Source organism: Gorilla gorilla, chromosome 4 (genome assembly GCF_029281585.2).
Source record: "Gorilla gorilla gorilla isolate KB3781 chromosome 4, NHGRI_mGorGor1-v2.1_pri, whole genome shotgun sequence".
Lineage (NCBI taxonomy): Eukaryota > Metazoa > Chordata > Mammalia > Primates > Hominidae > Gorilla > Gorilla gorilla.
Window position 1 is genome coordinate 154,986,967 of NC_073228.2, and position 24,936 is coordinate 155,011,902.

At 49.7% G+C, this 24,936-nt stretch overlaps 1 protein-coding gene across 2 annotated transcripts in view; it reads right to left on the reverse strand.

Annotated features, from left to right (window-relative positions):
* The window catches only part of ANXA6 (annexin A6), a 57,453-nt gene extending 34,584 nt beyond the window's left edge, over nt 1-22,869 (reverse strand). For both annotated transcript variants that reach the window (XM_019027312.4, XM_004042840.5), the window contains exons 1-8: nt 22,779-22,869; nt 22,030-22,669; nt 12,242-12,285; nt 4,483-4,573; nt 3,682-3,776; nt 3,007-3,120; nt 1,556-1,646; nt 581-660 (exon numbers count right to left, since the gene is read on the reverse strand). In XM_019027312.4, coding sequence (XP_018882857.1) covers nt 581-660; nt 1,556-1,646; nt 3,007-3,120; nt 3,682-3,776; nt 4,483-4,573; nt 12,242-12,259 — 489 coding nt within the window. In that variant the 5' untranslated portion in view covers nt 12,260-12,285; nt 22,030-22,669; nt 22,779-22,869. The remainder of the gene's footprint in view (nt 1-580; nt 661-1,555; nt 1,647-3,006; nt 3,121-3,681; nt 3,777-4,482; nt 4,574-12,241; nt 12,286-22,029; nt 22,670-22,778) is intronic.
* Between the last annotated feature and the right edge of the window lie 2,067 nt (nt 22,870-24,936).

Genomic DNA, 24,936 nt, shown 5'->3' on the forward strand with positions numbered 1-24,936 from the left:
CAGGTCTGCTGCTACCACAACTTTCAATACATTAAAATAATCCAGAAATCTGGTTTTTGAGCAAAATCTCACAATTTTTAAATGTTAGCAACTAACTCAAACTTGTTTTGCTTTCTTTCTTAAAACACATTTTATGGGAAAACAAACAAACAAAAAATCCAACTTGGCAGGTTGAATTCAGCCACAGACACCAATTTGTAGCCTCCTAATAGTCTCTTTGTGATATACTTTGGGCGGGCTGTGAGGAGGCAATAAGGCTCGGATGTGGGAGACTCCACACAGCAGCCACAGGAATGCTGGGGTCCAGAAATGCTGCATGTGCAGCTGCAGAAGCAATGGCAGGAAGGAGGCCCAGAGAGAAGCGGGAGGAGCGAGTGTGGAGAGAGGAAGAAAATCACAGCAGAAGACACTCCTGGGCACGAGAGGACTGTGTGCCAAAGGGAAAGAGGATTAGCCAAATACACCTGCCTGTGCAAACCAGGGGAAGCTGACCAGACCCTGGACATTCAGATCTACACCCAGATGAGCCAGACAAAAGCTATCCCAAGCTCCAGAGGAAAAAAATAGGCTGTGAACCAACCTGGAGCAGGACCACAAGCATCTTCTGGAAGTGGCCAGAGGTGTCGCCGATGATGTCAGCCTCCAGGTCCCGCTCGTAGGCTGCAGAAAGGAGCGCAAGCTCTAGTCTCATCCCCAGAGACCTCAGCGATCCAGGATAAAGGGCCCTGCTGCCCCCAAAATGATCAGATATTTTTAAGAATTCCAAAACCCAGTCTACACGTCCATCATGGCAAGACCCAGGGTATATTTTCACAGCTCTTCGTACTGACCATGATATGATGAAATGGAATCTGTTCATTCTCTCTAGCCCACCTATACCATGATGGCCCACCTGGACAGTGGCTACAGCTTTCTGATGGTTCTCTCCTCCTCTATTCTCAATTCCTTTCCAACCCACGGCAACAAGGGTGGCTGTCTTAAAACCCACATCTGATCATCATACTCCCCAACTTCTCATTAGACTCAGAATAAAACACCATCTCTCTCTTGGCCTGCAGGCCCTGTGTGATCCTGCCCTGTCCTCTACCTGTCTAGCCTTGTACTGGCTACCAGGCTCATTTCTATTTCAGGGCCTTTGCACTTGCCGTGACCTCTGTTGGAAGGATCTTCTCTCCATTCTTTATACGATTGGTTCCTCATTTCCTCCCAAGACCTCACTGGTAAAAGTTTGATTCTTGTTACCTTATTTCCTTTATAACACTTAGCTAAAATCCATCATCACTGTGTTTATCTGTTCACCTGTTTATTGTGTGTCTCCTTCATTATCTCATTATCTCATTGGTCTAAGAGAGAGGGACCCCTTTGGTTTTATCCCGAGAACCTATCACATCACCCAGCACAGAGCAAGTACTTATTGGGTAGATAAATGGGTGGACAAATGGATCAGAGGAAAGGAGGAGAGAAGGTACATGGCTAGAATCTTAGTGTCCCCACTGTTGCAATCATCCTCATTTTGTATCTGAAGATCCTAAGTGGCCCCTCCTGCCCATCTCACCATCTTTGTATGCTGCCACCAGCTGGTGCATCTGCTCATTGGTCCGGGAAGCCAAGATCTCAATGAGGCACTTCTCATCAGTGCCAATGCCCTGGGGGTAGAAAAAGAGCACATGAATTAAGGGCAGAGATGGGAGGTCACTGGACACAGGTTGGGATCAGGGAGTGGCCAGAGCTACGACACCCCAGGACTCAAGAGGTTCCTACCCACCTCTTAGGCACTGATTGGGAACTGCTGCCTTGAGACTCATAAGACATGGTCATATGATTTGGATGTGTTTCCCAACCAAATCTCATGTCGAATTGTAGACCTGAATGTTGGAAGTGGGGCCTGGTGAGAGGTGGATGGATTATGGGGGCGGTTTCTCATGAATAGTTAGCACCATCCCCTTGGTACTGTTCTCACGATCATAAGTTCTTATGAGATCTGGTTGTTTAAAAGTATGTAGCACTTCCCCACCTCCCACCTTGCTCCTGCTCCCACCATGTGAGATGCCTGCTCCCTCTTTGCCTTCTGCCAAGACTGGAAGCTTCTTGAGGCCTCCCCAGAAGCAGAAGCCACAATGCTTCCTGTTCAGCCTGCAGAACCATGAGCCAATTCAACCTCTTTTCTTTATAAATTACCCAATCTCAGGTGTTTCTTTATAGCGATGTGAGAATGGACTAAAACACAAAGGTTCTAGTTCTGCCTCCTCCAGCTTTGTGAATTCTCTTCAGAAACTATCATCTTTTGGGGCCTTAGTTTTCTCATCTGTAAAATGTAGGTGATATTAGTTGCTCTGCCAAACTCACAGGGAGATTGAGAAGATAATAATCTCACATTGCTAAGTGCATCAGTTTATAAAATGAATTCATGCTTAATAGCTCATAGAAGACAAAAATCATAGCACTTTATAGACTGTAAAGTGCTAGATACACTTAAAGGGCTTTGCCTCTCTTTTTCCTAGGGGGCAATTCTCTACCTCTACCTCAACCAGGCTGAACTACTCTTCATACCCTAAACACAGGTCCACAACTTCTCCTGCCATTTTTACACCCTGCAATGACCTTGACACTCCTATCCACCAAATCCTCTCTGGGATTTGGGGCTTAACTTGATCCTATTATCCTTTAAGATGCCCTCTCAAACAACCCTTGGCCCAGGGTCATGTTGATTACCTTTCGTGTGCCCTTGGCCTCAGGAGTGTTAGACACAATTTGTCTCCATGTCCCCATAACCTGTATCCTTGGACTACAAGCTCCTGGTAAGGGGGTCTGCATCATGTTGACATCTGCCTGCATCTCTCTGTGTGCGGATCGGGATGCTCCTCTGGGATAAATTTAGATGTGTCTTTGAAGCAGGACACATGTGCTGGGTGGGTATGGGGCTCACCAGTTGCTTTTGGAAGAGCCCAGAATCTTCCCATTAACCACATCCCCACCCCAACACACACATACACCCCCACTTCTTACCGAGATGGCATCTTTAATTTCTTTGGCATCGCAATAGGCAGGTGGCCTCATCAGGCCCACAATCAACCGTTCAAACTTGCCCGTCAATTCATACTTTAAATCAGCAATGAGGTCCTGGCGAGTGGGGAAGAAGAGGAGATAGAAGAGGAAAGAGGAAGAGTAGTTACAACGGTAAGAATTACACTTAATGAGCGCTTAATCTGGCAGGTGCTAGGCTAAGTAATCTCATTAAAGCATCACCCTTGGAGGTATGTACTGTTACCAACCCTAAGAGACAGGCTCAGAGACAACAGGGGTCTTACTCCAAGTCATGCTGCTAGCAAACGGCTATGCAGGGTCAGGTCCACAGCCCTGGGCCACTTCCCCACCACTGTCTGTTTCCTCGTTTACTGTGTATCTCTCTCACTATCTGGCAGTCCACAGAGTTGACACCTCACCCATCTTCTTCACTAGTGCAGCCCTAACACCTTGCACGAGCCCAGCATACAGCAGGTGCTGTGGGTGTATTAAAGGCTGAAAGACGCCCAGCTGATGAGAAGAAAAAGAGCAGGGTAAGGTGTCAGCCCACAGGCTAACCTGGAGTGCCATATCCAGGAAATAACCTGAACGAGCACACAGGTGAATGAAATCATTCTTCCACCCGCACCCCATGGGCCCTCCGGTTGCCGTGGTTACCTTGCCGTAGAGGGACTTGTAGCTCTGACAGACCTCCTGCCTCTGCCTGTTGCTCCGTGAGGTGATTATGTCCAGTATGGCCTCCTTGTCACTGCCTGGAATAGGGAAGAGCAATCATCATCCTACCCACCCTGCCTCCAGGAAGCCCACCAGGGCCACTTCCTTCCCTGGACACAGGCCTAGTAGCTCCCTGCAGGCCTCAGCATGAGCCTTCCACTCATCAGGTGCTGGTGTCAGGGCAGAGGGTCATGAGGATTTATTAAGTCACGACTGAAAGTGGACACAGCACACACAATATCTGTGCTCAGAAGGCCCCTGATCCAGCTCCTCACTGCACAAATCAGGAAATTAAGGCCCAGAGAGGGGCAAGAACTTGTCCAAGGTCTCACAATGAACCTGGCTTAGAAAACCCAGGTATCCTAACACCCAGTACAGGGTTCTTTCCACCACAAGACAAAGAAGAACATAAGCACCACATTCGGATTGTGGCTGCCTCTGAGCAAAGGCAGCAGGTGGCATTATCAGGAGGGGGATCTACCAAGGAAACTTCAACTATGCTAATGAAGCACTAGTTCTTAAATTTGGTGGTAAATCTATGGGTGAAATTTCCATTATTCTTTATACTTTTTTTTCTGAAACATTTTATTATAACACCATGAAAATTAATAAAAAGAGGAGACCAAAAAAATGAATAAGTGCACTTCACCATTTCACAGACCCTACCACCACCACCAGAAGGGCTCTGGGCTGTGTCTACATTTGGGGGATACCCCTCAAGCTCCCATGAAGCCTGGCACCCACCAAAGCCCTTCATGGCAGTGTACAGAGCCTCGGCATCCTGGTTGGGGTCAAAGCCTGGGAAGTCATGGATGGAGCCCCGGTACTTGGCACCCTGTGGAGAAAAAAGTAGAGGGTGAGCTGCCAACCCCGGACCGAGACCAAGCTCCCAGCCCCAACCTCAGGTCAGATGCCTACCCTGGTCCAGGCTGAGCTGCTTTCCCTGCAAAATCCAGTGCTGGCCACATACACCCTGGGGAGCGGTGTGGATGACTTTCCCATACCACCTGCTGCAACCCGCCCAAAGGACAGCGCCATTTCCCCAAGGGAGGGGGGCTTGGCCAAGGCCTGCAGCCCTGCACCACCTTCCAAAGCATCCAGGAGAGGGTAAAAAAGCCTGGCTGAGTATAGGAGATGAAAATGATCCCTGCAAGAATAGCAAGAGTCAAATATATATATAGAGAGAGAGAGAGAGAGAGAGATGGGGTCTCACTCTATTGCCCTGGCTAGTTTTGAATGCCTGGCCTCAAGCAGTCCTCCCACACTGGCCTCCCAAAGTGCTGGGATTACAGGCATGAACCAGTGCACCCAGCCAGCCCCTCATATTTTTATGGCATTTTATGTTTACACTTTCACCTCTGTGAATGTCATTAGTGTAGCCATTTGTAGACGCTCTTAAGATTATTTCTATCACGGAAGCCAAGCCCAAAGAAGAGCCACCTGTGGGAGGTCACACAGAACCCAGACCTTTTCCCTCTGCTCTCCAGCCCCGCTCTGCTCTCCAGCCCCGCTCTGCTCTCCAGCCCCGCTCTGCTCTCCAGCTACAGGAACCTTGCAGGTGCCAGCTACTGAGGGTGGGGTCCTGGGCACAGGGGGCCCAGAGACACTCTCATTTCAATGCCAAGACAAGGCGCTGCCCCTCTGGGCCCAGTAAACTGCGCTGTGAACTGGCATCTGAGGACAAGCTGGCTTGGTCTTTGAGGGGAAGGAGAGAAGCGGCAGAGAGCCAGGGGATCTTAGACATCGAACCTGAACCTGAATGCACAATGGGACTGGTTCACAGAGAAGTCAGATGTGGGTCAGTTACACAGCACTGAGAAGTGGGGGGTCTGGGAGAGCAGCCGAGAGCTGGCAGAGTGGAGGATGCCAGAGCCTGTCACCGAGCACACAGCACAGTGACAAGGCACTTCATTTGTGCTAGGCCCTACACTAATGGCTGAGGAACTGGGGAGAAAGGGGACCCAATTCCTGTCTTTCACGAGCTCCTGGCCCAGTGGCAGAGACAGACAAGCACATCAATTACTATAAAGCTTGTAGTAAATACATTAAGACAAAAATAAGGTAATGTGGGAAAACAGCAGAGGCTGATCCAGCTGCGGGGAATCAGGAAAGAATCCAAAAAAGAGGGAATTGAGGGTGGGCCACATAGATCTTGCCTTCAAGGAGTCAGAGGTGGAGCAGAGTGAGTCCTGGACCGCCTCCCCGTCTCCCCATCTCCGTGCCTCCCAATGTCTGCACTGCAGGACCCCGGCCAGGCCTCTGGATGCTCTCTGGTCTCTGTCTGCAGAGGCTGGCTCCTCTGAGGTATGCATGCGTTGGCGTGGAGTTACTATTTAAAGTTCTGACCAGAAAGGAACACAGCTCTCTTCCTGCCACCTGGGAATCCCCTGCAACCTGATCACGCCCCTGGGCAGAGACTTAAAGAGTAACACATGCCGAATACCCAGAGCAGGGCGCCTTGCAAGGAGCTCAGTGAGCGCAGGATGGGGGCTTTACCGCCAGCGCTCCCCTTGGCCTTACTTCAGACCTCACGGCCAGAGCCTGAGAAATTCCTGCTGCCTTCTCCACCCCGGCGGGCAGTTTGATCCAGAAACCTCTGCGAGCAGATACCAGATCCATCTGCCCACTGCACAGAGACTGACCAAAGGGGGCACTCAAGTATTTGCCACATGAATAAAATGAACAAGAACACGGAACAACTGGGGTCCTCCAGGAATTTCACTTCTAAATCCTTTTCTCTTTCTTTCTGGACACCTCCAGTCCAGCGATATCAAAAAAGCACAGCAGACGATATTAGCTACTGGGATGGATGGAGAAACGAGGTGCCTGGGCACAGTGGCTCATGCCTGTAATCCCAGCACTTTGGGAGGCTAGACGGGAGACCACTTGAGGTCGGGAGTTAGAGACCAGCCTGGCCAATGTAATGAAACCCTGTCTCAGCTAAAAATACAAAAATTAGTCAGGCATGGTGGCAGGCACCTGTAATCCCAGCTACTCAGGAGGCTGGGTCAGGAGAATCACTTGAACCTGGGAGGCAGAGGTTGTAGTGAGCTCAGATCGCATCACTGCATTCCAGCCTGGGCGACAGAATGAGACTGACTCTGTCTCAAAAAAAAAAAAAAAAAAGGAAACAAGAAGGTTCAGAGGCTCAAAATTATTTCTTTGCAAGGATCCTTAAAGACCTTTTAGTTCAGCTTCCCACTCAGTTATTGAGTCCATGGAGAATGGAGACTGTCGTGAATAAGACAAATCATTCTGCCTAAGAAGAACCGTGGAGCCCCAGCTCTAGCACAGGCTTGGCATACAGGCTGGAAGTAACTGTGACTGGGCTAAATGAATGGATGGAGACACCCATGATGGCCCAAGCTCTGAGATGGAGGACGCCGAAGGGGAAGACAGTGAAGGGAGACCTCCCTGGCACTGGATCCCTAGCAATGCTGTCTCCAATGCCAGGACTTCCTGGGACCAGTGTGGAAATATTAAGCTTTGAAAGATGCCACCAGGGGCAGGTCCTCCAGGGTCTGTTCGGGCCCTCTGCAGGCTAGCCTGTTGCCATGATTCATGGCTGTTTTTCCTTCCACCGGTCTGACCAACCTGTCCTAATCCGCAGCAGCACCAGCCTCCAATCCACTTCAGTCATAGGATGTCCCTCCCACGGCTCACTTGGAGTAAGAGAGGGAAAGGACTTTGAGAACCACAAGCTGAGAACTAAATGAGGAAGGTAGGTCTATTACCACCTGTGTCCCAGAAGACCCAGAACAGAGAGGGCAGGTGACATGTCAAGACCACACAGCAAGTCAGAGGCCCAGCTGGGAAGGGAATCCAAGGCTCTTTCTAACAGACCAATCTCTCCCTTCCCCTCAGATTCCGTCTGGGTGGGAGCTGGAGATAAGAAGGGACAACCACCACATAGCCCACTGCTTCCTCCTGGTCAACCATGCCAGCCTGCCCCTGTCCTTGAATACTGAAGCATTTGAGTTATTGCCCTGTGCTGTTTGCCTCTATGCCATTTCGACCCTATATTCAAGGCTATAAAAAGGCAGCAATGCTGTCCAATCCACAGCATCCTAAGTGCTTCTCACATTCAGATACTCACAATTCCAGGGCAGCTAGGGCTACCCTACCATCCATTCATTCAATCAAGCAAGCAAGCAACATTTACTGAGAGTCTACTAAGTAGATGCTTAGGACCAGGGACCACTAAGAGCTCAGAATCTGGTAGAGATACATGACAACTTCAACTACAAGACAGTGTGGCGGATACGATGCTAAGGGCAGCATGGGACCCAGGAAATATTTCCTTTCGAAGTTCCGGGAGGGCAGGGACTGTGTCTCTCTTGCTCACTGATGCATTTCTAGCACCAAGTACAGGGCCTGGAGCAATCAAGCACTCACTGAATATGTTTCATAAATGGATGGATGAATGACTGCGAATATATTCCAAGCAGATCAGAGAAGGCTTTCTGGAGGTGACGTCTAAGCTGAGTCCTGAGGGATGAGCAACAGGCTGGCCCCAACGAGTAGAGTAGGGAGGGGAAAGGCGAAGAGGAAGAAGGCATCACACAGAGGAGACACATGACAAAGACCTGGAGGGAAGCAAGGGGCATTCGGGAAAGCCAGCCCAGAGTCTGCAGGGCTCAGAGCAGATGCTGGCTGTCGCTAAGATCATCCACTAGAAGCGGGGAAGGCAAAGAGATGAGGCTGGAGAAGATGATGGGGATAAACAATTCAGACTCTTGTAATACTAGCAAGGGCAGCTGTAGCCCTGCTGGGCTGGCCTGGGCACAACACCTAAGTCAGGACCTGGGTAAGGGCAAGACTCTAACATCCTGGCGTGGTTTTCCTTATCCATTAAACTCAGCTGACCACTCACAACCCTGTCCCTAGTATTTGGCATTCTTTACTAGGTTGAACCATGTAACTTGCCTTGTATGTAGATTAAAAACAGTCAAATAGCAGCAGATTTCATATGGTTCATGTGACAGGTATTTCATACGAATACCTCTCCGGTTGATATGTGGGATCTAGAAACTATTTTAACTTGTCTGCTGGGGCAGGGGTGTGTGGGTGGTGACAAGTACTTAAGATAGAGTCTGATTCTTCAGAGCTCACACTTAGATGCCCAAAGTCGCTAGTCATGGGATTGCAAGCTGCCGGGAAGGGATGCGGAGAAGAGGGAAGCATGTCCCCAGGATGAAGGGTGGGGGATGAGGCAGCACGCAGACCCCAATTTCCTATTGCTGCTCCTCCCCCTCCACTGTTCTCCCCCTCATACAATGTGGGTGGTCACAGCAGTGTCTGGAGAAGGGGCTGAAGTGCCATGCTGGGGGAAGGGTGCCTAATGACCTACACAAGCCTTGATCCAAACGCTCACTTAGAGACAAGCTTCTTGAGCAGCAAGCTTGGGCTCCTGCACAGTTCTTTGCACGGGACTAATAAGATCTTCCAAGTGATGACCTACTAGATTAGTTGTCCTGGGACCCCACAGGATCATAGCCACTAGAAGCAAAGGTGGGGGGCTTAGCACTAGTCACATCTGGAGATACAGAGACAGCCCCTCAAATCATCCAGGCCCAGGCTTCCCACCTTGTCATTCTCACACCAACTTCATGAATTCTGCATCTCTAAGCGCCACCTGTGCAACCACACAGGCTTCTCCTCACCCAACCCACCCTGACTGCCTGTCACACCTCCGGCAGACAGGTTCCTGGCTGCGGGAACCCAGGATCAAGGCAGGGGACAGCAGAGAAGGGACTTTCCACCCTGAAATATTCAGCAGGTCCTGGTGCCAGCTGGTGAGCAGCCGGGCCCTGGGGCTCTGTGGGGCTGGGCCCCACCCAGGCTGCTGCTGGAGCAGGAGTCCTAGTGGCCTCTTGGGAGCAGAGGTGATGTCCCCAGAGAGACAGGTACATGGCCAGGACTCCAGCTGAGAGCTGCCTTGGCCGGTGCTGACCCAGATCTCACCTCCACAGCTCCCAGAAGTCCCAAGCACAAGCACCTGCCTATCCTGCCCTGTCCTCAAGGTGTTTTTATGTTCATTATTGCATTCAAACCCAGAACGTCCCTGTGAAATGGAGGCCACAGCGCCATGCCTCCTGGGTCTTCCATGGCACCATCCTACTTCTTCATGTCTTTGGGCCTCAAGTTCTCCTCTTCCAAAAGGAGAGATAGGGAGAACAGCACAATAACCACAGTGGAAGGAACTGGGGGGTGTCTAGGCCAGAGAAGAGGGAGCAGTTTGCTGTGTGCATGCACATGTGTGTATACATGCATGCATGTGTGCGTGTGTTGGAGTTTTGGAGGACACCAGATTCAAGCTAATAATTGAAAGCCGAGCTAATAACTGGAAGCAACAACTTCAGCTCAACGGCAGGGAGGCTTTTTTCACATTTCTCTGTTATTGTCTTCTGCAACCCTCACCTCTCCCCCAAACCACTGCATCCCAAGCATACCAAATTACTTTTACTCCCCTGAGCACGCTGCATTTGCTCTCCCTCTAGCCTCTGTCCCAGTTGTCCCTGCCTAGACCACTCTCAGCCCCCTTGTTCCTCCCCTGAGTAGCTCTCCCTAGGCAGCCTCCCCTCTCTCCTCAACCTAGGTGGGATGCCCTCCTGCATGCCCCAGAGCTCCTTTACTGCCCCACCAGAACACTGCGCATGGAGGGTGCCAACTCATCCCATAGAAGGAGGGTTCCCTAAGGCCCTGCCACCCTGGGACTCACTTGCAGGAGGTCTACTGAACCCTAGTCCATGGCAACAAGAAACCACAGATCAGCCAGGCAGAAGGCATGGCCCAGGAGCACTGGACCAAGGTCCAAAGATCTGCACCCTAGGTCCTGGCATCTCTGATCTTCCAGGGCCTGGCCTGTCCACTTGGATCATCTAGAATCCTGCAGTTCAAATGCCTCTCAGGAAGTAGCTCTAGTATGACTACACATAGGAAATGGGGAACAGTGAAAGTTCCACCTTGGATTTTTGCCCATAATCAGTAACATTTTCTCCTCCTGGTCAGAGAGGCCACTTGTACACACAGTATACTCCTCAGTGGCTGTGAGGAAGGCCACAGCTAGGACTTCTCTGAGGGTACTGATCCTATAACATCCTGTGCTCTTCAGAAACTGTGAATATCCTATAAGCCCAGGTTCACTGGGGGCAGTCATGATGTCAAGGATGGATGGAATTCAACCATTCCATAAGGGGAAGATGAGGCCCAAAGACCTCACAGACAGCTTCTGTCTGTGCATTCTGTGGCCAGTAGTTCTGGGTTGGAGTAAGGGACAACGGGGCCCAGTCCCATGATTTTCTTCAAGATCCCCAAGTTTCTTCTCCCTGCCAATCCCATCGTCACACTGACTGCATGGCTTTCTCCAATGCCAGCCAACAGACAGCACCCTCAGACAAACCCCAACAGAGTAGAGTGGGGTTTTTTGTTTTTTGAGACTTGCTCTGTAGCCCAGGCTGGAGTGCAGTGGCATGATATCAGCTCATCACAACCTCAATCTCCTGGGATCAGGTGAGTTTCCCACCTTAGCCTCCTAAGCAGCTGGGACTACGAGTACATGCCACCTTTGTATTTTTTCTAGAGATGGGGTTCTGCCATATTGTCCAGGCTGGTGTCGAAATCCTGCGCTCAAGTGATCTGCTCACTTCAGCCTCCCAAAGTGCTGGGATTATAGGTGAGAGTCACCGTGCCCAGCCTCAACAGAGCAGAGTCGAGGTCAGAATCCTACCTCTGACCATGGCCAGAACCTAGTCTTAGCCACATGGGAGTAAAAGTTCTGCCGGCAATTCTATTGCCCGGCAGAGTGGTCAGACATGAGAGACTGAGGTTAGAGTCTCCCAAGCCAAGGAAATTCAATCCCAAATGGGTGTGACAGAGAACATTTCTATATCCAGAGCAGAGAAGTCAACAAGGATGTCTTTTTGCCTGTCAAGTATCCATTTCCCTTCGTCAGGCCAAACAGTTCAGGTGGGACCAACTCCACCTCCTTGCTCCAAGAAAGAACAGGTTACTCAGGCACAGCCAATGAGAACCAGACCTGGGCCTTCCCCTGGAATCACTGGGCATGAGTTATGCTGTTTTCTCCCTGGGCTGCCAAGACAGCAGAATGGAAGCCTGGAGCTGCTGATGACTACCATGCCAATGCAAGGAAGAACCTACCCAAGAATGAAGCCACCAGAAAAAGCCCAGCTCACACAGGCAGAATCTTGACACTATCATTTGGAAACCCCTGGATTCAACCAGACCTGAAGCCCTGGGCCTCTCTGTCAGATAAGCCAATACACATCCTTTTCTGCTTAGGATATTGTGGGTTATATTACATTATGGTGACCTGCATCTGAAGAGCCATGACTTGTAACAGGAGCAAGCAAAGCCTAAGAACCTTTCCTCCTTTTTTCAAGCTGAAGGTACCAGGGGTTTCTGTAGCAGGCTTAGTGACTCCAGGAGGATCCCAGGCCCAGAGAAGGCTGAGTACCACCTTCAGGAAAGAGAGGCCCCTTACCTGTGCTGGTTTGGCCATGGTGTCCGGTTCTGCAGCAGAATCCACTGTAGAGAAGAAAGACAGCATGTGAGATTCCCCCCAACTCTAACCATCCCCTTTCTTTCCCTTACATTTCCTCCCTCTGCTGTTTTCCAGCTGCCCCCAGCCCTTCAGGTTAAATCAGACCCAATGACCCAGCTCAAGGCCAATCACATTTTTTTCAGAAGACAATGGACAGACTAGATGGTGTCCAGACATTCACAGCAGTATGGGAAAGGGACGCGGATCCCCAAGGGAGGGCGGGCATGGCACTGACCCACCACTGACCCCTTGACTCCTCCAGACTAGGCAGGGTACCTGTCTCAGCACCGTCTCAGTTAATACTCTCAGAAATCCTTCCACACATCAGATTCTCCTTTTTTGTAGAGAGGAAACTGAGGCTGGAGCATCACAATAAATGAGCCAAGATCACACAGCTTAGAACTGAATTCAACAATTTCTAGATCCCAGAGTCTATACTATCTGCACCATGCATGCCCCCTTTTCAAGTCAACAAGGATGGCTTCAGAACCCAGAGCTTGACCGCCTGCAGATAGGACTCAAAGTGCTTCCAACCACCTGCTGCAATATCTGAAGGACTGTCATTCCTGAACAAGTGAGTATGCACTCATTTAGCACCTACTCCTAGTCAGGCATTGCTCTGGGCACTGTGCATGCAGAAATATGAGCGATTTTTAAAATTCTGTTTCTCTAGAGCTTATGCTGTAATGGGAATGAATAACAAATGCACTCATCAGGCTGAGATAAGAACTACAGAGAAAAGACAAGGCTTGGTCAGGAAAGCGACAAGGGGTGTAGTCCCAGGTGGAGGGGTCAGAGGATCTCACGAATGCGACTGGGGCACACCACGGGGCAGTGCAAGTGAGGAACCACCACGAGCTCAGTGTGGCTGATGTGGTAGCAGGGAGTGGTGTGGTAGGATGTAGGATCTGGGACCGGTGCCTGAGGCCACTGTAAAGACTGGATTTTTCAGGCTGGTCATGGTAGCTCATGCCTATAATTCTGGCACTTTGGGAAGCTGAGGTGGGAGGATAATTTGAGCCCAGGAGTTCGAGACCAGCCTAGGTAACATAGTGAGACCCGATCTCTATTAAAAAAAAAATAACTGGACATGGTGGCACATGCCTATAGTCCGAGCTACTTGGGAGGCTGAGGCGAGAGGATTGCTTGAACTCAGGAGGTGGAGGCTGCAGTGAGCCAAGGTTGCACCACTGCACTCCAGCCTGGGTGACAGGGCAAGCCCTGTCTCAAAAAAAAAAAAAAAAAAAAAAAAGACAGGAACACACAGGAAAACAGGACACATATCTCACTGAAAATGGATAAGGAATGTGGGTGGAGGATATCAGGAGACAGGGTCTACAGTGAAGGAACAAAGATATGATACGTAACAATAAATGCAAAAAGAGAAGTAACTGATTTGGGAAGTATAAGAGAAGCAGGTAGGGAGCTGGCTAATGAGCACTCAGGAGGGCAGCAGATGAAAGTTTAACAATCTTCTTAAGAGAAGGAGAAGAGAAACAAAGGACCACTACTTTTCACTTTAAGCAGGTCTGGGCAATTTGATCTCTTTTTTTTGAGATGGAGTCTCGCTCTGTCACCCAGGCTGGAGTGCAGTGGTGCAATCTCAGCTCCCTGCAACCTCCACCTCCCGGGTTCAAGCGATTCTCCTGCCTCAGCCTCCTGAGTAGCTGGGATTACAGGTGCACGGCACCACACCTGGCTAATTTTCGTATTTTTAGTAGAGACGGGTTTCACCATGTTGGCCAGGCTGGTCTCAAACTCCTGCCCTTGTGATCTGCCCACCTCAGTCTCTCAAAGTGCTGGGATTATAGGCATGAGCCACCAAGCCCGGCCTGATCTCTTTTAACAATGTCTATATATTGCTTTTTAAAAGTGAACATAACAGAGGCCAGGAGCAGTGGCTCATGCCTGTAATCCCAGCACTTTGGAGGCCAAGCGGCGAGGACCACCTGGGGCCAGAAGTTTGAGACCAGCCTGGCCAACATGCGAAACCCCATCTCTATGAAAAAATACAAATATTAGCCAGGTGTGATGGTGTGCGCCTGTAGTCCCAGCTAGTCAGGAGGCCGAGGCAGGTGAATCGCTAGAGCTGGGAGGCAGAGGTTGCAGTGAGCAGAGATGGCACCACTGCACTCCAGGCTAGGCAACAGAGTGAGACTCTGACACACACACACACACACACACACACACACACACACACACACAAAAGTAAACATAACAAAGTCAATCAGATTTACCCAGTAAGACCTAAAAGGAACAGAACTAGGAGAGTAGAAATCATGGAGACATTTCAGCTCAATGCCTTCCAGTTCTCCACATATTCCCTGTTCCCCCAAGACTTAGGGAAAATCTTAGCCATGTGACCGTGGGCTTATTGCTCATTTTTGAGTTCAAGGTGATCTCAAGCACAAAACTGAAGCTTTCCCTTTTCTGCTTTGTAGGGTTGTTGGAGGATAAGACCTAAGTTATGTCAAAGGCAGCACGTAAGAGGCCGGGCACGAGACCTGTTCTTAGTAAATGGTGATATTCACTGTGCTGGTGGGAAGTTGAGGACAGGGCCTCTGTCATGTTTGCCTCTGTGTCTTCACTGGCTGATTATGAGTTCCCCAAGCTGCAGTCAGCAGAGGACAGTCATCATATGGGGTTGGGAGTGGAAGGCAGAGGACGGATCTGCCTGCAAATGCAGCTCAGCTCAGCTCAGCTTCAGGAAACCTTGCTGTTTCCCTGGCAACCAGGGGCCCCTTGGTACAACTGTGCAGCTCTCACCAGGAAATGGAAACTGTACCCCCTTTCCAGTGTGTGTTGGGGGGAGGAGGGGGCCCACATCTACCCCGGGATGAGGCTGGAGGCCAGCTCTCGGTTTCCTCTGACCTGGGGGATAGTAGGGGGAGACAGTGAAGGAAGCCCAAGGCTAGCAGAGAACCAGGGACTGAATGAGACCCAGGAAGTTAGTTGACACAGACAGAGGGAGGGCTGAGGCCTGTCACCTGCATCTCCAGCCTTGAAGCACTTTCCTCTGGGCTTGTTGCTGGCAATTTCAGCTGCTGGCTGCAGCCCAGGCCCATCTGGAGGAGCTCCCCTTTCCAAGGAGAGATGGCTCCAAGGAGGGGCCTCTTACTGTTTGGGAAAATATTCTCAGCTCTGAGAGCAGTTTCTGTGTGCCTTGTGTGAGTGCACAGTTCATATGTAAAAAGCAAGCTCCTTCCAGAACTAGATGTTCAGACTGCAGTTCTGAGGGCCAGTCCCCCTGCTGATTCCACAGCCCCGCCTCTGAGGGTTCTGGGAAGCTCCTGAGCTAATCATAAACACACCATTTACCCTGGCTTTAAGATGGCTTCTGATCCCTCCCAGAGCAACCTAGACCATACTGCTCAAATTGGCTGAATATTTTACATCTAGTGTTTCAGAATCCCAGAAGGGCCCTTAATAATCCATGACTCCAAGTCCCTCATTTTCTAGACGGGGTAAAGGCATCTCAGAAAGAGAAAGTGACTTGCCAGGGCCCAGGAAGCAGCCAACATCTCTGCCTAGCAGCCCTCGATCATAACAAGCCCCCACACAACTGTGGGTCTTGGCTGCAATGGGACACCAGGAAGAGTCCAAAGAATAAGACCCTGGTTCTTGTTCCCAGTCTGCCCCCATGTAACCTCAGGCAAGCCAGATCCCTCTCTCAGCCTTAGTTTCTTCATCTCTAAAGTGGGACAATACATCACTCCCTCTTTGGTAGGATCTATAGTTAGAGGCTTTTAGAGACTTCAACCCAGGATTTTCACAGCAGAATATCAGTCCTAGGAGGGTCATCTCCCAGGCCACAGGATTCCTCCCCATCTCCACCCGCCAATATGCAACATTCATCATCTTGGTTGAAAGAGCTGTTCAAGACTAGTAAACAGGGTCATTCCAGACCTGTGCCTCTTTCCTCCCAGGAACCCTGATTCTCTCAGATCTAGATGAGATACACTGTGACGACTTATCATGACTGATCATCCCTGAAACCCACACAGGAGCAGAATGAATGGCCTGGGTGGCTTTGTGCTGCTGTGGCCACCCCTTGCCTCATCCTTTTGCCTGCAATCAATCACGTTTTCCTCCTTCCCCTTCGAGAGCTCCAGGCTGACTCTAGAAGGAACGGCTCACCACTGCCCAACCACAGAGATGTGGATAGGGGAAGGGTTTTGTCCAAGTCATGTGAAGGCATGGGCCTTCAGGCACAGATGTTGCCCAGCAGTTTGTGATGAAAGTAAGTTACTTAAACTGATTCTCAATTTCCACATCTGCAAAATGCAGATAGAAATACCTATAGGTACTGAGAAATAAATGAAGTAACGGGGGGGAAAACACTTAGCACAGTGCGTGGCACACAGTAAAGTCTCAATAAATCGTGGCTTTTATTATGATAAGCCCAAACATTTACAATGGAGGCAATGTGGCATTAGAATCAATGCAGGGTTTGTGGTCGATGCCCAAGTTCAAATCCTGACCATACAAATTCCGAGCTCAGTAACTTGGGCAAGTTATGGAATTTCTCTGCCTCAGTTTCTTCATCCTGAAATGACCCTCTTGTAAGGTTTTTGTGAAGATTCAATGAAATAAGGCAGGTAAAATACTTAGCATGGCCAGGTACAGATTAAATGTTTAACCAACGGTGACTTCTGTTGCCACAATCGTCATTATTACAGCAGTAGTCTCCAAAGTGGGGTAATGGGTATGACAATCCACTGGGGTGCAGGACAAGAGTATCACCACTTTCCAAATGTTTTAATCTTGCCCTTTTATGTCCCATTTTTATTTGTTATACATGTATAAAGTTAAAGAAAATATTAGGGGTGCAGGCTGATAGAGGTGCACAGTCAAAATCTGGATTCAATGGAATGGAGGCAGGGGCATGCCAGGAAGAATAGTAACACCAGGGTAAGAAAAAGCATTTCTGTCATCGAAAAGTAGCTTGGGCTGTGGAGGAACAGAGTGCACTTTTGAGGGAAAGGAGATGTTGAGCGTAAGGGGGTGAAACCAGGTGTGGTGGGAGGGTGATTTAAGAAAAAAGAAATAATATGGAAAATCATGCAAAAAAACCCACCCAGACCTCTGCCTCAGGGGAGTGCCTGAGGGGCTACAGCCTGAGCCACAGCACTCCTCTGCTGACAAGTCTCCAATGGTGCCCCTTAATACTGGGCCTCTAAGCTCAGCAGTCGAGGCCATTCGTTCTCCTTCCTGACTTCTTTGCCATCACCACTTTCCTCTTTGCCCTGTCTTCCCTGCTAAACCAGGAACGCCTTCCACCAACATTTTTAATCCAGCTTTCCAGAATCTATACCAGTGCTTTTCAATTCTAGCTTCACTAACAGAACCTGGGGAATTTTTCAAAACTACCAAAGATTTAAGGTCAGCCCTTAGAGATTCTGACTCAACTGCTGGGGTGGGGCCTGGCCTTTGGTAATTTCTAAAAACTTTCCTAGGTGATTTTAATGGCAGCCAAGGAGGCTGAGAACCACTGTTATCTGCTGGATTCAAATGCCGCCTTTTCTAACAAGCCAGAAGGTATTCCTCCCTAGGGTGCTCTGAAACCACCTTGATTTGACTGGCTTTGGTCAACCACTGTGGATTTATCATTTCTCCATTACATAAGGGCTGCTAGCCTCCAAGGTATTATGGGAAAGAATCTGTACTTCAAAGGAAAACCCTCCAGGTTGTCTGACTCGAGACTTTCATTGTCTTTGAGTGATTTTACAGGTCAGTAAGTTGCAAATAATTGATGGTAACACAAAGTAATTCTAATATATACTCCTTGCCCTATTTTGTAAAGGTCCAATTGATTTCCCACCCCCTCAGGTAAAAAAAGAGTTTTGTCTCTAATTGCACATTTCTTTCAATACAAATATGTCTTTTGAGCTGGTTATAACACCGGCCTGGTGTGGTCATTGATTAATAAGTAGAACAGCACATGATCATTTTTGTATCTGTATGAGTCATAATTTTACACTTTTTAGAAAATTACTGCATATGCCTCTTTCCTGCACCCCCTCCCACAGGGCGTGGCTCCTATGGATGGTTGGGGGTAAAATGCACTAAGTGGCTTTCATGCTTTCTTTAGTGACCTCAGCAAATGGAACCATCTACTGTTGGTTTTCAAACTGTGCTTTACTCCTCTTTCTATAGCCAGGAGATAAACTAGAGAGGTTAAGTCACTTACCCAACATCAGAAGAAAATCAGTCATCAAGGAGGGGCATGTTTTTCCATAAACATTTATTTGAGCACCTCCTACAAACTAGGCCCACTGGTAGAAGTTGAGGGTCGAACAGAAAATGAGACAGACAAGGCTCCTGGCCCCACAAAACTGGTGATAAGGTGATGTCATATGGCAGTTTGCAGTATATATATATATATATTTTTTGATCCCATACACAACCCATAACCATAGAAAAATTGAGTATTTACCATGATAAACAGAAATATACTTTTAAAATATGACATTAAAAGTACATTTAATAAGGAGCCCAATAGTTTCTTCCTGTACCCCCAAAAGATCATCTTCAGTGCGTCCTGGGGTATATCCATCCAACTTAGAAGGCCCCTGGCCTATAAAATCTAGATCCTTCCCTCTTTGCCCTTTCTTGCTGGCTTTTCCCCGGTCTGCAGGAAGACACCCAGGACCCGCTCCATAACCCTCCAGGAGCCTTGATTCTGATGAAGCTGGGGTAAATGTCATCCCCGGCTCTGTGCTTGGGCACACCCCCCAGCTTGACGCACTGGGGTTTCTTAGAGAGCAGTGTCTTTTCCTCTCCTGACCCAGAACCATTGATCCTAGGACTGGACAAGGCCTCAGGAGATCATCTGTCTGCCTCAGGATTGGAACTAGTCTAGCCTAGGTTTGAACCCCAGCTTGGGTCACTTTTGTGAGAGGCAGCAAAGTAGTGTCTCACAGTATAGACGCTGGAGCCAGACTGCCTGAGATTGAAGCCTGAGGGTGATATTTAGTAGCTGTGTGGTGTTGTGCAAGTATTGAGCCTCTCTGTGCCTGTTTCATATTTAAAAAAAAATAATGGGATAAAAATAGCACCTCCCTCATAGGAGTTATGATGAGGATAAAAAAAATTAAGACAAGTCTAGAGCTTAGAAGAGGACCTGGCACACAGGAAGCACTATATTTTATAAGCATTTGTCATTATTATTTCTTCCTTAAACTGTTAAGGGCTGGAGTTTCCATGTCTGCAAAATAGGCATTAATAACAGCGTCTAACATAGCAAGGCTTCAGCCGGGGCCTGGCAAATTTAAGGGTTCGAGAGGTAATAGTGGTTACCATTTTATTGCTATTATTTAAGGACCACCAGGACATGGATTTTTCAGAAGAGGAACTTGAGGCTCAGGTCGCCTGCCTTCTCAAGCACCACACCCTTTTGAGATAACACAGCACTTTCATATCTGCCATCTTACAGCCTCACGAAGGTATCAATCTCATTCTCATTTTGCAGATAGGCAGGACATCCAAGGAACCTATAGACAGTCACTCCCCCACAGCCAGTCTCTGTTGGGGCTTCTCAACTCCAGGAGGAAAGGGAATGAGGCTGGATTCCAAGGCAAGTTTATAGGCATAAAGACACCCCTCCGACTTCCTCCCCTCTATTGGCAGGAGAAGGGGTGCATGCATGCTCAGGAATCATGGTAGAGACCACATCCTGTGCTTTGTCGTCACCCAGGAAGTAGAGGTGAGGCTGGGTGGGGTGAGGCTGGTGACTCCACTGGGCCTCCCCAGAAAATCCTAGAATGGTAGAGCAAAAGCCATTCAGACCCAACCCATTTTATTAATACCAGTGGGGTGTCCTGGGTATATGTCCTATCCCTGTAGAGAGGAAGGGGCTAAGCCCTAGAGGGGTAGTAGGTGTGCCCAGGGCGCCTAGCTGATTAGTGGCAGGGCAGGGGCTGGGTCTGAGGCTGGATTCTGGTGGCCCAGGGCTCCCTCTGGATGCTGCAGTGCGGATGAGCCAGTCACTGGCAGCTACCCAGCACTGCAGTCTCCCCCACTTCATCCCAGGAGTCAGTCTCAAGAGGCCAGGCCTTGGGCTTCCCTGGCCCCTCCTCTGCACACTCACATCTACATTTTGCCCCAGCAACAGCTGTGGCCCTTATCCAGAAACTGCAAATATTTTCTGTATCTCAGCAGATGCTGCCTTAGGAACAAAGGGTAGATAAGGCAAAGAAAGATGGATGAGTGATTGTCACAGCTGCAGAGGGGGATGAAAGCCTCTGCCTCCTGCCCTCCCCAGCCCCACCCAACTCCCAGAATCCTAAATCTTAGAACAGTTGAATCCTAGAATGTCTGCACTGGCAGTGGCAGCCAGTTCAGCAGACTTTGCTCCAGATGGGGCACAAAGGCTTAGAGAAAGGGCTTGCTCAAGAAGCCCCAGCACATTCGGACTGTAACCGGGCTTTCCTCTGACCCCAGGCCAGTGCCCTCGGCATGGCTCAGGGCCTGCCTGCTAGGTCAGGGTCCACAGGGGCTGAAACTGGGGCGGTCATTCACTTCACCATGAAGGGCTACACAGGTCAGGATATGCCATCTGGGTCAGTGGAAGCAATCCCAAGCATGTTTTGGGCAAGGGGGAAGGAATAATGGAGGGAAAAGGGCGGACTCTTGGGGGGAAACCAGAGTTCTTTCACAAACCCGGGAGCCATATGTCCAAATTTGGAATTGTCAGAGAAGACCCACCAGAATCTAGGGAAAGGAAGGAGGAGGCAGGAAGCCGTGGCCAGATTAGTTGTCCCAAAGGACTTCCTGCCCTTTCCCCTTGTAGGGCCTACAAGGGTTGTGCCAGGCTTCCCAAATCTATAATCAAGACTCCCAAACCTGCAATCATTCCATACAGCTGACAAATCAGTTTTCAAAGCCATTGTTTCCTTTGAAAGAGACTGGGTTTCTCAACTATGGACTTGGAGAAGGAAATCCAGGCTCAGAGAGGGAAAGCCACCGCCCAAAGTCACACTGCAACAGGGGCTGGGATTCCGATTCAGGGTATTTTGCTCCCATGCTGGTATATGGGGAATTATCTGAAGCCCCCAAACTTTGGGAAGGCCTAGACCGCTTAGGGGAAGCAGAAAGAAGCCTAGTGCCCCTGCCTCACCATAGGAGGCCTCGGAGCCCCGTTGGGAGACTGCATTCATAGACAAGCAGTAGCCCAAAGGGGATGGGGTCCAATGAGGCCCTGAGGTATGTACGGCCGGACGTTCAGCTCTCTGCACGCAGACAGCCCTCCCCCGACACCACACACAAGCCATTTTATAAGCAGCTGGAGGGTCCAACGCTCCTGCTCTCAGTCTTGGGCCTCAGCCACACCCTTCTCTGCGGGTCCTTTGACTGGCGTCCAGCTGACCCCAACCCCGGACCTTCAAAGTCTCTTGAGCCCCCCAAATTAAGGCCGGCAGGACCAGCCCCTGGCTCAGCTCCGGCGCCCAGGACCCTCAACCAGACCCTCTGCAGCGCCGGGACTCCCTCCCCTACCCCTAGCCAGGGCGCCCTCCGCCAGCGCCCCTCCGCCCCGAACCCAGATTTGCTCCGCTGCGCTCCCCAGACACACCCAGTCTGCGACACTCTCGGGTTACCGCGCCCTCCCGTCCCTGCTCCTGGCGGGGGGTACCCATCAGCCGATGACTGGGCGCTTATTTCTTGTGTCCCTGCAGCCCCCGGGAAGGGGTTCCCAGAGCGACTCCCCTCTCCAGCCTCAGCCCACTCACCGCGCAGCGGAGGCCTCGGGTCGCAGACGGACGCACGGGCGCAGGGACTCGAGGACGCAGCGCTCGCTGGATCGGAGCCCGTTAGCCCAGCAGCAACCGCAGCGCGGGGCGGACCGGGAGGACAGCCGTGGGCTCCGAGCCGGACACGTGGCGCGCAGAGGCCAATCCGGCGCGCCCGCCTCCCTCCTCCACCCCACCCCTCTAGCTCCTTAGCTCTTGGAATCTTAGAATGTCACTAGCCCGAGGGGCTTGCCGGGAGAACCTCCTCAGTTTCCAGCCCCCGGATCTGAGACTGAGAAGGATTAGGGACTTTGGCCAAGGTCACGCGGCCCTTCAGGGCTAGAAGTCAGGGCTCCTGACTCCCGGTTCTGGACACTTTCCCGCAAATCCTTATAAGTCGCCAAAGCTTTGTTGAGAAACAGAAAATTGAGGTTTGCCAGGGGCACTTTATCTGCCTGATCAGATTCCATGCCTCAACAGCCTCATTAGGTCGGTGACATTATTTACCCACTTTCAGGAGGAGAGCCCAGTCCAGTTCCTGGACCAAGGTCACACAAATAGTGGGTTGCGGAGGCAAGCTTCTTCGTGCTCTGGGAAGCAGGGGAAGGGAGGCAGGGAGACCAGCAGTTGTAATCCAGCTCTAGAACAGGAAAAATTGATAAACTGAGAATACAGAGGAAACTGAGAATTATTGTCCCCAGGGGACTGGTAAGGAGAAGATGAGGAAGTTAGAAGAATTGGGCAGATACCTGTGGAAAGTGTTCCAGGCAGAGGAAACTGCTGGAGCAAATGCTCCTAGCAGGAGGCCACCTGGCGCCTCCGAGGATCAGCAGGGGGGCCAGTGTGGCTGAAATGGAGTGAGTGGGAGGAAGAGGAGAGATAAGAGGGACCCAATCAGGTGGGACCTCCGGGGCCCTTGAAGGCACGCTGTCTTTTACTCTGAGTCAACTGGGGATCCATTGCAGGATATTGAGCAAAGAAAGGGTATTATTTTTGGGTAGATGAAATCCACACAACATAAAATTAACCATTTTAAAGTCAACAATTCAGTGGCATTTTGTACAGACACAATGTTGTGTATCCACCACCTCTATCTAGTTCCAAAATATTCTCTTTACGGAAAAATAAAACAGTATACCCACTGAGCAGTCACTCCTAACTTTCCCTTACCCCTCGTCTCTGGCAACCACCAATTTGCTTTCTGCTTCTGCGGATGTGCCTATTCTGGATATTTCATATACATGGAATCACATGAGATGCAACCTTTCTTGTCTGACTTCTTTCATGTGGCATTTTGTTTGTTTGTTTTTGTTGTTGTTTTTTCACTCTTGTCGCCCAGGCTGGAGTGCAGTGGCGTGATCTCGGCTTACCACAACTTCCGCCTCCTGGGTTCAAGCGATTCTCCTGCCTCAGCCTCCCGAGTAGCTGGGATTACAGGCATGAGCCACCACACCCAGCTAATTCTGTATTTTTAGTAGAGACAGGGTTTTTCCATGTTGGTCAGGCTGGTCTTGAACTCCCGACCTCAGGTGATCCACCTGCCTCGGCCTCCCAAAGTGCTGGGATTACAGGCATGACCCACCGTGCCTGGCCTCATGTGGCATGTTTTTGAAGTTCATCCACACTGTAGCATGTATCAGCACTCCATTCCTTTTTTTTTTTTTTTTTTTAAGTTTCAGTTGGAGTTTTGCTCTTGTTGCCAAGGCTGGAGTGCAATGGCGTGATCTCGGCTCACTGCAACCTCCACCTCTCAGATTCAAGGAATTCTCCTGCCTCAGCCTCCCGAGCAGCTGGGATTACAGGCATGCACCACCACGTGTGGCTAATTTATTTTTGTATTTAGTAGAGATGGGGTTTTACCATGTTAGTTAGGCTGGTCTCGAACTCCTGACCTCAGGTGATCCACCCGCCTTTGCCTCCCAAAGTGCTGAGATTACAGGCATGCACCACCGTGTCCGGTCCAGCACTCCATTCCTTTTAATGGCTGAATAATTTTCCGTTGTATAAGTACACCATAATTTGTTTATCCATCCATCTGTTGATGGATAGTGCATTGTTTCCCCCTTTTGCTGATTGTGAATAGTGCTGCTAATGAACATTTGCATACAAATACTTATTTGAGTACCTGTTTTCAATTGTGGTTGTGTATTTACCTAGGAATGAAACTGCTGGGTCATATAGTAATTCTACATTTAACTTTTTGAGGAACTGCCAAACATTTTTTCAGAGTGGCTGCAACATTTTATATTCCCATCAGCCATGTCATGTATGAGGCTTTTAATTTCTCCATGTCCTTGCCAACACTTGTATTTTATTTTTTAAAAATTTGTACCCGGCCAGGCCCAGTGGCTCATGCCTGTAATGCCAGTACTTTGGGAGGGCCGAGGGGGGTGAATTGTTGAGCCCACGAGTTTGAGACCAGCCTGGACAACATGACGAAACCTCATCTCTACAAAAAATTAGCCAGGGGTAGTGGCACATGCCTGCAATCCCAGCTACTGGAGAGGCTGAGGTGGGAGGATCCCTTGAAGCTGGAAGGTCGAGGCTGCAGTGAGCCGTGATCGCACCACTGCACTCCAGCCTGGGCGACAGAGTGAGAACTTGTCTCAAAAAAACAAAAGTACAAAAAACTTGTGCTCTAGTCATTATGAAATGGCATCTATAATTGTGTTTTTGATTTGCATTTCCCTTCTGACTAATGACGTGGAGTATCTTTTTTGTGTGCTCATTGGCCACTCTGTACATCTTCTTTGGAAAAATATCTAATCATGCCTTTTGCTCATTTTTAAATTGGATTGTTTGTCTTTTTTGTTGTTAAGTTATATGAGTTCTTTTTATATTCTGGATAAGACTTTTGTGTTTGTTTGAGACAGAGGCTCGTTCTGTTGCCCAGGCTGGAGTGCAGTG